The sequence below is a fragment of the Thunnus maccoyii genome, chromosome 4 (genome assembly GCF_910596095.1).
Source record: "Thunnus maccoyii chromosome 4, fThuMac1.1, whole genome shotgun sequence".
Classification (NCBI taxonomy): domain Eukaryota; kingdom Metazoa; phylum Chordata; class Actinopteri; order Scombriformes; family Scombridae; genus Thunnus; species Thunnus maccoyii.
In genome coordinates, this window is record NC_056536.1 from 35,559,727 (window position 1) to 35,572,226 (window position 12,500).

At 45.5% G+C, this 12,500-nt stretch overlaps 2 protein-coding genes across 9 annotated transcripts in view; one reads left to right on the top strand and one right to left on the bottom strand.

The window, feature by feature from the left end:
* LOC121895767 (neural cell adhesion molecule L1.1-like) overlaps positions 1 to 67 on the bottom strand; it is a 25,370-nt gene extending 25,303 nt beyond the window's left edge. The window contains exon 1 of the mRNA XM_042409189.1: positions 10 to 67. Coding sequence (XP_042265123.1) covers positions 10 to 67 — 58 coding nt within the window. The remainder of the gene's footprint in view (positions 1 to 9) is intronic.
* The window catches only part of LOC121896511 (6-phosphofructo-2-kinase/fructose-2,6-bisphosphatase 1-like), a 13,420-nt gene continuing 934 nt past the window's right edge, over positions 15 to 12,500 (top strand). For 2 of the 8 annotated variants that reach the window (XR_006096019.1, XM_042410446.1), the window contains exons 1-8: positions 15 to 88; positions 682 to 889; positions 969 to 1,115; positions 3,367 to 3,471; positions 4,059 to 4,188; positions 4,807 to 4,869; positions 4,952 to 5,016; positions 11,490 to 12,500. The exon at positions 11,490 to 12,500 is cut by the window's right edge. Coding sequence is in view for 6 of the 8 variants with exons in the window: in XM_042410446.1 (XP_042266380.1) it covers positions 66 to 88; positions 682 to 889; positions 969 to 1,115; positions 3,367 to 3,471; positions 4,059 to 4,188; positions 4,807 to 4,869; positions 4,952 to 5,016; positions 11,490 to 11,555 (807 nt within the window). In the remaining 2 variants the exon portion in view is untranslated. Of the gene's footprint in view, positions 89 to 681; positions 890 to 968; positions 1,116 to 3,366; positions 3,472 to 4,058; positions 4,189 to 4,616; positions 4,787 to 4,806; positions 4,870 to 4,951; positions 5,017 to 6,748 lie in introns of those variants that run through there. The other 6 variants (XR_006096018.1, XM_042410449.1, XM_042410448.1 and 3 more) reach the window with 6 other exon arrangements.

The window sequence follows — 12,500 nt, forward strand, 5'->3', positions numbered from 1 at the left end:
AGCAGCAGCCGGGAGGAGGAAGAGGGAGAGAAGAGGAGGGTCTCTGGTTTTGTTGAGCTGGTTCCATGGGTGGAGATTCAGGACTCAGGTTTGTCAGACTCTTGAAACATGTGGTCAACTAGTGAGACCCAACAATACTTCAACCAGTAAGCTTCACTTTTAACACTTTTAACATTTTAACTCACTGATGAATTTGGTAAGTGTGACGTCATCTCAGGGCTGGAGTTTCATCCAGGACCAGTTTTCACATACTGGGCAAATACCACAGGTACCACTGGTTATGAACTGGCTTTTTTAAATGAATTTTACCGCGTTAGTTAATGAAATGATCTTTAGCCTTGGAAGTAATGCTGGTTTAGATGAATACTGTAGGTAGCAGTCGGACCTGCTACAGATGGCGGCTTACGTTAGTTCGACCTGTTTAAAACTGGACATTCATCACACGTCTGCTCTTTATTCTGCAGAAAAGGTACTTTTGATACTTGAAGTACAGAAACACATCTGCAATTTCACTTCAGTAACATTTTTAATGCAGGATTTTTACTTGTAATGGAGTATTTTTATCCTGTGACGTTGCTGCTTTTACTTCAATGAATCATTAGAACTGGCTGATGGAAGATTGAAGACGAACCCTCTGAGATGCGGATCCACATAAGATCTAAATGTAGCTTCTGTCTGCAGGAACCTGTCTTACATTAAGATCTTCAACGTGGGCAGCAGGTATCTGGTGAACCGGGTCCAGGACCACATTCAGAGCAGGATAGTGTACTACCTCATGAACATCCACGTCACCCCGCGCTCCATCTACCTGTGTCGCCACGGAGAGAGCGAACTCAACCTCGTGGGTCGAATCGGGGGAGACTCGGGGCTGTCGTCCCGCGGGGCAAAGGTTAGCCGTGTTAGCAGTGCTAGCTTCGTGTGGATGTGTTTTACGGATGCTCTCTGACGGTTCAACTCTGACCTCTCAGTTCGCCAGCGCTCTGGGTGTGTACATGCGAGGGCAGTGCATCACAGACCTGAAGGTGTGGACCAGCCACATGAAGAGGACCATCCAGACCGCCGAGGCTCTGGGAGTCCAGTACGAGCAGTGGAAGGCTCTCAACGAGATCGACGCTGTGAGTGTTAGCCTGCATCTAGATTACAGCTGCAGGGTCATCTGTCCCCTAATCCTTCACCCCTAATCCCTAATCCCTCACCCCTAATCCCTCACCTCTCACCTCAATCCCTCACCCCTAATCCTTCACCCCTAATCCTTAATCCCTCACCTCTCACCCCTAATCCCTCACCCTTAATCCCTCACCTCTCACCCCTAATCCCTCACCTCTCACCCCTAATCCCTCACCCCTAATCCTTAATCCCTCACCTCTCACCTCAATCCCTCACCCCTAATCCCTCACCCTTAATCCCTCACCTCTCACCCCTAATCCCTAATCCCTCACCCCTAATCCCTCACCTCTCACCCCTAAACCTTAATCCCTCACCTCTCACCCCTAATCCCTCACCCCTAATCCCTCACCCCTAATCCCTCACCTCTCACCCCTAATCCCTCATCCCTCACCTCTCACCCCTAATCCCTCACCCCTCACCTCTCACCCCTAATCCTTAATCCCTCACCTCTCACCCCTAATCCTTAATCCCTAATCCTTCACCCCTAATCCCTCACCCCTAATCCCTCACCCCTCACCTCTCACCCCTAATCCCTCACCCCTCACCTCTCACCCCTAATCCCTCACCCCTAACCCGTCACCCCTAATCCCTCACCCCTAACCCGTCACCCCTAATCCCTCACCTCTAATCCCTAATCCCTCACCTCTAATCCCTCACTCCTAACCCCTCACCCGTCACCCCTAATCCCTGACCTCTCACCCCTAATCCCTCACCCCTAATCCCTCACCCCTAACCCGTCACCCCTAATCCCTCACCTCTCACCCCTAATCCCTCACCTCTCACCCCTAATCCCTCACCCCTAACCCGTCACCCCTAATCCCTCACCTCTCACCCCTAATCCCTCACCCCTAACCCGTCACCCCTAATCCCTCACCTCTCACCTCTAATCCCTCACCTCTCACCCCTAATCCCTCACCCCTAACCCGTCACCCCTAATCCCTCACCTCTCACCTCTAATCTCTCACCTCTCACCCCTAATCCCTCACCCCTAACCCGTCACCCCTAATCCCTAATCCCTCACCCCTAATCCCTCACCTCTCACCCCTAAACCTTAATCCCTCACCTCTCACCCCTAATCCCTCACCCCTAATCCCTCACCTCTCACCCCTAATCCCTCATCCCTCACCTCTCACCCCTAATCCCTCACCCCTCACCTCTCACCCCTAATCCTTAATCCCTCACCTCTCACCCCTAATCCTTAATCCCTAATCCTTCACCCCTAATCCCTCACCCCTAATCCCTCACCTCTCACCCCAATCCCTCACCCCTAATCCCTCACCCCTCACCTCTCACCCCTAATCCCTCACCCCTCACCTCTCACCCCTAATCCCTCACCCCTAACCCGTCACCCCTAATCCCTCACCCCTAACCCGTCACCCCTAATCCCTCACCTCTAATCCCTAATCCCTCACCTCTAATCCCTCACTCCTAACCCCTCACCCGTCACCCCTAATCCCTGACCTCTCACCCCTAATCCCTCACCCCTAATCCCTCACCCCTAACCCGTCACCCCTAATCCCTCACCTCTCACCCCTAATCCCTCACCTCTCACCCCTAATCCCTCACCCCTAATCCCTCACCCCTAACCCGTCACCCCTAATCCCTCACCTCTCACCCCTAATCCCTCACCCCTAACCCGTCACCCCTAATCCCTCACCTCTCACCTCTAATCCCTCACCTCTCACCCCTAATCCCTCACCCCTAACCCGTCACCCCTAATCCCTCACCTCTCACCTCTAATCCCTCACCTCTCACCCCTAATCCCTCACCCCTAACCCGTCACCCCTAATCCCTCACCTCTCACCCCTAATCCCTCACCCCTAACCCGTCACCCCTAATCTCTCACCTCTAATCCCTCACCCCTCACCTCTAATTCCTCACTCCTAATCCCTCACCCCTAATCCCTCACCTCTCACCCCTAATCTCTCACCCCTAATCCCTCACCCCTAATCTCTCACCTCTAATCCCTCACCCCTAACCCGTCACCCCTAATCCCTGATCCCTCACCCCTCACCTCTAATTCCTCACCCCTAATCCCTCACCCCTAACCCGTCACCCCTAATCCCTCACCTCTAATTCCTCACCTCTCACCCCTAATCCCTCACCCCTAATCCCTCACCCCTAATCCCTCACCTCTAATTCCTCACCTCTAACCCCTCACCCCTAATCCCTGACCTCTCACCTGTCACCCTGCTGCAGGGCGTCTGTGAGGACATGACGTACGAGGAGATTCAGCAGAATTACCCAGGAGAGTTTGCACTGAGGGACCAAGACAAGTATCGCTACCGCTACCCTAAAGGAGAGGTGAGGATCTGTGTTCAGACAGTATTCAAAACTCAAAGTTATTCAGTTTTATATCTTTATATAATAATATAATATAATGTAATGTAATGTAATGTAATGTAATGTAATGTAATGTAATGTAATATAATATAATATAATATAATATAATATAATATAATATAATGTAATGTAATGTAATGTAATGTAATGTAATGTAATGTAATATAATATAATATAATATAATGTAATGTAATGTAATGTAATGTAATGTAATGTAATGTAATATAATATAATATATATTCAATGATATAAAACAAAGTGGAGCAGAAACTCCTCACAGTCGAGTGAATTGAGATTAAATATGTTGAGTGGAAGGGTTCGGCTCGGTGTCGCTGCTGAGGACGTCCATGTTGACTGATCCAGAAATATTTTAATGGATCATTAACAGCTTTTTAAAGAGCTGAAAGTTCTGCATGTTGGTGCGTATACGAGTGAAAACGAACATGAATGTGAATAATTATTTGGGTGCGGCTGACAGATCTACGCCACTGTAGTTTGTTGTTGGAGTGCGTCAGTGTGACGCCGTGTTGATCCTGTGTGTGATCCAGTCGTACGAGGACCTGGTCCAGCGTCTGGAGCCCGTCATCATGGAGCTGGAGAGGCAGGAGAACGTGTTGGTCATCTGTCACCAGGCTGTCATGAGATGTCTGCTGGCCTACTTCCTCAACAAGAGTGCTGGTGAGACCAAATATTTCATGTTCAATAAACACAAGTCTGACCGTCGTACACGTGAAGAAGAGTCCCGCCTGGTTTGTTTATTTACCTTAGCTAGATACGTCTGTTCTCCGCTCATCGTTGCTTCCAGCTTATTAAATTAATATAATACAGAAGAATATTTTCCTCTATGACAGTAAACACTGATACACATTTTATAGACCAAACAACTAATCCAGAAAATAATCAGCAGATTAATTGATAATTAAAATAATCGTTTAAGTTGCAGAGATGGTTTCCCCAACGTTTCCTTAAAGGATGACGTCGCAGCTCGTTATCAGTTTATTGCAGATATTTGCTGTATTTAGATTTCGATCATTTGATTTGTTTAGTTTATTTGCTTGTTTATCGTATTAAGTTTAGTTTACTAGTATTTTATTTTAAATTAACAGTGTTGGCACCTGAGGTCATACATAGGCAGGCAGGTGGAGGACCAGCATGCACCTGGGTGGGCTGATGGACAGTGAACTACATCCCCCATGGTGCATCAGTGGCCTTTAGATTGAAGGTTTTATTCAGATACAGATAGCCAGGTGAGTTTCTGTATGTGTGATTGAATGGATGTGGTTTGTGTCTCGTCAGACGAGCTGCCGTACCTGAAGTGTCCTCTGCACACGGTCCTGAAACTGACCCCCGTCGCCTACGGTCAGTCCAGCATCCTTCTGATCACATGACCACAGCTTCCTTTCTGTCAGTAAACGTCTCAACCTCTGTGTGTTTCTGTCAGGATGTAAAGTGGAGTCCGTCTTCCTCAACGTTGAAGCTGTGAACACACACAGGGACAAACCAGAGGTGGGTAACAACACGCACCACTAATACCGACCACTGATGCTGCACAGCAACATGTTACATACCATAATATCTGTACAATAAGCTAATTAGACCAATTTAAAATCTGTACTTTGTGTATTCATTAGAAACACATTACAGAGGTTCTTCTGGTTCCCGGCAGGCGACTGTTGCTGGCAGATTGTAGAAGACAGAAACACAGAAACAGCAGCAGCTAGTTATTCCTTCTAGTATAAATATGATGAGGAGAAGTTTCAGTTCATGCTAACGTAGCCGAGTTTGCTCTGCTTAGATTCTGGTTTCACTTGTCAGAAGAGAAAGACTTTTTGGACGAGGTGTGACTGATGTACGTAAACGTCCGTATTAACCTGTAAATCATTTAGTATGAAATGACGCTGGGCCTTATACACACCTGCTGTACCTACGTGATTACACCTGCTGAGATATGATTAGACGATTGATTTTTAAGAAAAGGGTTTAATGAACCGTAAATTGTAGCCCGGTGGGGGGCAAACTGTGGCCGTGGGCCAAATCTGGCCCTAAAAAAATATTTGACCCTTTTACAGACAACATCAAATCTTTTACATGACGCTTCATGAATCTGCATAATAATAACAATAATATGGAAATCCCAATAAATATGACCTGTTAACATCTGAAACCAGGTCCAGGTCTGAGTGCTGGACCCCTACAGTGAGGGGGTCTGGGGGCTCTGTTATGCTGGCATGGTTTGGGTCCACTTGTCCCCTTAGAGGGAAGAGTCACTGCTAATCAATACAAAGTAGTTGTGAGTGATCAGCTTTATCCTGATGGGAGTGGTCTCTTCACCACCATCATCACATGAGGAAGACCTTCATGAAGATATAAAAACATTTTCCCTGTAGGTCCTCTAAGGGGACAAGTGGACCCAAACCATGCCAGCAAAATGCCCCCCACAGCATAACAGAGCCCCCAGACCCCCTCACTGTAGGGGTCCAGCACTCAGACCTGGACCAGACCCCCTCACTGTAGGGGTCCAGCACTCAGACCTGGACCAGACCCCCTTACTGTAGGGGTACAGCGCTCAGACCTGGACCAGACCCCCTTACTGTAGGGGTACAGCACTCAGACCTGGACCAGACCCCCTCACTGTAGGGGTCCAGCACTCAGACCTGGACCTGACCCCCTCACTGTAGGGGTCCAGCACTCAGACCTGGACCAGACCCCCTCACTGTAGGGGTCCAGCACTCAGACCTGTTTATGGCATGTGACATGTGCTCTGAAACTGTTATTTTGAATGAATCAGAAGAAATAATGAATCTAAACATATTAAAAACATACGTGGTGGTTTTCACTGTCTGTGAGACGTCGGCCCCCCAGGAAGCAGCGCTGAGGAAATCTGGCCCCGCTGACCCCTGTTGTAGCTTATTATTATTATTATTATCATAGAAATGAGGCACTGTCACCTGTTAACAAAAATACCAATGTAATGATTCTTTGGTTGTTGAACTTCCTGTCAGGCTGCGTACAGCCCCGACAAGCTCCACCAATCACAGGCCTCTGTGTGTCCTGAAGGACGAAACTCGGGGCAAAAACAATCATCACAGCTCACAGCAGTTATTAACGATGTCGATGACGCTAATATCTCTTCTCATGTAGATGTTGACACGCGGCTTAGAGAGATTTAGTGAGTAAATCAAACTGTAGAATAAATTAAATAGAGACCAGCGAGATGATAACCTGTGACTCTGATCAGTGTGTGTTTCTCAGAACGTGGACGTGGACAGAGACCCGGAGGAGGCGTTAGAGACGGTCCCGGAGCACATCTAAAGGAACCGGCCGCCTCATCGATGGATCCACATAATCATGGTTAACGAGACATCTCTCCTGTTTCCTGTAAACGCACTTTATAGCCAGACGGGAGTGACGTGAAGACGTCACATGACCAGAATCACTGTTAGTCTTCAACATCGTCACTTCTGTCTCTTTCTTCTCTTCTTCGTCACCTTCCTGTTTTCTCTTCCTCCTCCCGACCTGAACTGACACATTAACCAACATAAACAGCAGAAACTGTGTGTATATTTATATTTATATATACATATGTATATAAATATAAAATAGTTCTTTCTGAACAGATGGAGACTTTGTTTGTACAGTAAACATGAAGCTACGTTGGCAGTTAGCTTAGCTTAGCATAAAGAGCTAGAAGCTCTAAAGCTCACTGACTTTCATGGATCTCGTTTGTTTCATCAGAGTGAAACACACAAAGCGTAGAAACAACCACTAAGACTGCAGGAAGTCCTGAACCCGGCAAACTAACGGTGAGACACCCTAAAAACTTGGTATTCCACGCGGGGGCGGGGCCTTACGACCTGTGTTCTCGCTCGTCTTCTCACTTTTTGGATAAGCTGGTAAAACCGTAACTTAAAAGGTTGTTAATTAACAGCAAGATTAAACAAACAGGAGATCTTCATTTGGGGGGGGGGGGGGGTGTGTATCTGATATCAATATTGTATCTGTCATCAGTAGAAACCCAAACATACAGACCAAATATACAAATTATAGGAGAACATGAACAGTATATCCTTTATTCATGCATCATATAAACTGATCTCATACTGTATGTTTGTATTCGGTCTAGAGTTAGAAATAAAACCAGCCCAGACTTTGCCTCAGTCCAACTTCTCATTTTCATTAAACCAAAATAATTCAGGGTTTTTGTTCTGCATTCTTAAAAAGGTGCACGCAGGTCATCATATAAAGTAGCCTACAATAAAACTAAGTGCAATTTATTTCCTGCTGCTCTTGCCGGGGTTCTTCTCAGGTGGATGCACCTAAAGCTTTTAAACTCCTCATCAAACTACAGTTTAGTTGGTGCCATCAGCAGCTGCATGCTGCAACTCCTCAGGTCTCATAATTTATATATATATAAATATATTAGTGTCAGTCAGAACAACTGAGGGTCGTATCATACATCAGATGTTCAGCCCATACAGGCTACAAGGCAACACAAGGATTATTTCCATATACAAATTATATTTAAATAATATGATGTATATGTTCATATATGTAGTGTTCAGTGTAGTCTGTCTGATATTACAGACACAAACTGTTTTGCAGATGGTCTTTCCAACGTATTCAGAACAACACTGGGAAAGACCTGAAAACTGCTGGTGTACCCAGTTGCCCCCTCTCTGAGCCAATCAGCTTCAAGTATCACTACATGGGCTCAAGTTAGTTCTCAATGCAAAGAAAACCACATTCATGACTTTTCTAGGACTCGTTTCCAATCCCCAGTTATCTCTACGTCTAAACGGAGACTCAATCGGAGAAAAGTGTCATCGTATAAATATTTAAGTATTTGCTTGGATGACAAACTTTCTTTCAAAGTACACATTATATGAAATAAGGCTTTAACATGTTAGCCAGGAAAACACTTGTGCAGGTCACCGTTGTAAGTGTTTTGGATGTTAGTACTCTACGATTTATAACCAGCTGTTTCTGTACTCATCATTGTACACGTTGTGAATTGGTAGACTGGTTGTCAGTCTGCGTAGACGACCTCATTTGTATATTTTGTGTACGAGGCCATGCTGGGTAAACGCCCCTCATAGAGATGTAACCTCTGACCTCCAGCAGTCCTCAGCTTCATCACCAGGTTCAAAGTTTTCACTGAGCTGGAAACAAAAGCCTTCTCCTACTGCAGGAATAATCTGCAGAGCATTTTACATCTTAATATCATCCATTTGGAAAAATTTAAAGCCATGTTAAAGGTCCATGTAACTGAGAAATGCACCTGCTGTATCTGAGCTGAATTTAGTTTCTTCTTTGTACGATGGATGACTCGGCCAGGACTCCCTCAGAAAAGAGATTTCAGTCTCAAAAGACTTCCTGGTTAAACAAAGGTTAACTAAAAACAAAAATCAAAAGTAGTAACCTACATTATTTGTACAAAACTAACATAACTCACTCCGTCGTGGAAAACTCATGAACATGCACTCAAAGATGGTCATGGAGCTCGCCAAAGCGGTCACTGCTGCGTCCTGCAAAACCACACCCGCCCGGGTGAGATACCAAGTTTTTAGGGAGTCCCTCTCAACAAACGGGAGAGTCTCGATGGTCCATGAGGGTCATGTGACTGACGGGGGTAGCAGAGCTAGCAGTACAGCTACTCAGCTAGCATGTGTAACGGCAGCTGCTACTACGATGTTACTAATGAGAGTTGATATTTGAAGATGAAGTCTTCCACTACACGCTGGCAAGACAACAGAGACCTTGTCTGCTTCAGGCAGGTGACTCTCACCTGGCAGGTCTTACTGGTCCCTCCAGCCTCCTGTCAGGAAACAGTCCCACCCAAACTCCTCAGGTTTAGTTAGCTTTGGACTGACCAGGTTAGCAGTTTCCAGCCTTCATGCTTCGCTAACCGTCTGCTGACTGTGGCTCATATTCAGCGTACAGACATGAGGGATCATCTCAGACTCTGCAAGAAAACAAATGAAAGCTGAACTGTTGGTTTGAGTCACATGGTGTCATGTGGTGTCATGTGGTCTTCCTTCAGAGGAGCATCACAAGGATCCAAACATCGTCTGTGTTTGGGTGGACGTGGTTTTGGTGTCGACTTTGGTAACAAAGTTGACGAAAACTAACTAGACAGGAAATTTGGCTCTTTAGCTGCCGACACCACGATGTGCCTCATTTATAAAATACACATAATGACTCTATGCAGCCTGCACACACACGTGTCCTGTAGTATGTTTTAACCTCACAAACCCTCAAACCGGGACCCTTCAGCGTACCGAACGTTAATACACGTGCACATGTATGCACTTATGCATGTGCACTTACGCATGCACCATGGGTGTTCATCAGGATGGGGGACGGTTGTTTCAGCACTTATTACACCTACGGAGCGCACCTTTCAGCACCACGGACAGCACCTCGGCAGACCAAAATGCACCGCGGTCTTCGTCAGCGTGAAAGTTGCTAAACGGCCGACCGTCACATGTTCTCTGCCAGCTTTGTTTCTGTTTTTTGTTTTTTTAAACAAAACAAGGTGCAAATCTCTTCGTAGGCTACAAATTGTCACATCTTGCCTGGACTTTGCCTGTTGTCCGTCCTTCTGGTCGTATGGTTTTGCTTATGAACTGGGTTTTAGAGGATTGCATCATTAGTTAGTTTGTTGGGTTGTGTTCTTGGTTAGTTTTGGATGGGTTAGTGAAGGTGGCGTTGAGTTTGTTTTCTGGGTTTTGGTTTTCTGTTGCTCTGTTTCCCTCGTGTGTTCATGTCCTCCTCCACACCTGCCCAGTGTTAGCCTCGTCAGCCAATCAGCTCTTCTCCTGAGTTCTCCACCCTCCTCCCCACCTGCACCTCATCTCCTCGTTAGTTCAGTTACTATTTAAGTCCGGGTTTTCTGTTCAGTCCTGTTCTTTCCCGACCACCACAAGATTAAAGGTTTTCATCTCTGCATTTGCATCCATTCCTGCTACTCATCCTGACACAAATAACTTCAGAGGCTATAACTTAAACTTACATCTTCACAGCGTTATGCTGTGAGCTGGTTGCGAGTTTACAAAAATTAAAACATCAACACATTAAATCACAAATGCTCTTTAATAACAAAAATAGAGAAAGTTACCTTTAAGAGGACTGCCGGGTGCTTTACGCTTTGCAGCTTATTTTTGGCCATCTTAATATGATCCTTTATATCAGCGTTTCCACCGTGTGTGACTGAAAATACACTCTTGCCGTGTGTGCAGAACGCAGCGTTTTCGTTGCCGGGTACTTTATGAAGGAGGGAGTAAACCTCCCGGAGATCTTTAGAAACGACTCGCTGTTAGAATCATAGCTAACCGTTAGCATACTGACAGCATCAAGGCAAACAACAACCTCGACAACGACGCATTGATCGAGGCCCTGATCACACCTGGAATTAACGCGTCTCCACGTGTCTTGTGATCAGATCTGACTTTCTGCTCTACATGCAGATAAACACGTACATGCAAAGATTAGCTGAACAAATATACAGAATATAACAGATGTAGAGTCATGTGCAGCGATCTCTGCATTGACTGACGCATCTACACACGAGGCACAGCGACAGGATCCGTTAATGTGTCTTATCGATCGGATCTCAACGCTGATCTCCGCTTATGATCGATCACCCAAGATGCATGTTAATGCCAGGTGTGAACAGGGCCTGATTGACAGAAACACAGACCAATCAGTGATGGATTTGTGACTTTTGAGTGTTTTACAGATATCTGTCGAGACTCGGGACACTCAACTTGAAACTGGGACAATCCTGGACAAACTGGGACATCTGGTCCCTGTAGTTTTAACTGACAGGGGTCATTTTAATAAGAAACTGTTTTAAAAACAGCACATGGCAGCGTTAATAAATGCATAATTTCCTGTCAGAAAACTAACATTTAAAATATCAAGTCAGCTTTTAAAGTCCAGCAGAAAGTATCTAAGTTCTGTATTGTGACGTATTTCAGAGTGAAACAGGACAGACGCAACGTTGCGTCATAACAAACAAGATGCTGCTGCACGCTGAAGACTGACTGATGGGTGGAGGTCATGATGATATTGGTGGAAACTGGTTGGTTCAAGCCTGCATAAGCAAACGTCACATTTTGTTTTACAGGAAGAAAACAATTAGATTTTGGGCATATATTGTCAAATTGGTGGGAATGTGATCTAAAAGGGATTAAAAGGCATTTTTCATTTCATTTCTACTTTAAACGGTCGTAACAAATCCAGTCAAACCAGTAAATTACTGCTTTTTATTTAGTCACAGCTGTTGTCTCGTCAATGTAAAGGTGTAACTGTACCAACAGATCTGACTGTATGATGTAAAGGTGTAACTGTACCAACAGGACTGACTGTAGGATGTAAAGGTGTAACTGTACCAACAGGTCTGACTGTATGATGTAAAGGTGTAACTGTACCAACAGGACTGACTGTAGGATGTAAAGGTGTAACTGTACCAACAGGTCTGACTGTAGGATGTAAAGGTGTAACTGTACCAACAGGACTGACTGTAGGATGTAAAGGTGTAACTGTACCAACAGGTCTGACTGTAGGATGTAAAGGTGTAACTGTACCAACAGGTCTGACTGTAGGATGTAAAGGTGTAACTGTACCAACAGGTCTGACTGTAGGATGTAAAGGTGTAACTGTACCAACAGGTCTGACTGTAGGATGTAAAGGTGTAACTGTACCAACATGACTGACTGTAGGATGTAAAGGTGTAACTGTACCAACAGGTCTGACTGTAGGATGTAAAGGTGTAACTGTACCAACAGGTCTGACTGTAGGATGTAAAGGTGTAACTGTACCAACAGGTCTGACTGTAGGATGTAAAGGTGTAACTGTACCAACAGATCTGACTGTATGATGTAAAGGTGTAACTGTACCAACATGACTGACTGTAGGATGTAAAGGTGTAACTGTACCAACAGGACTGACTGTAGGATGTAAAGGTGTAACTGTACCAACAGGTCTGA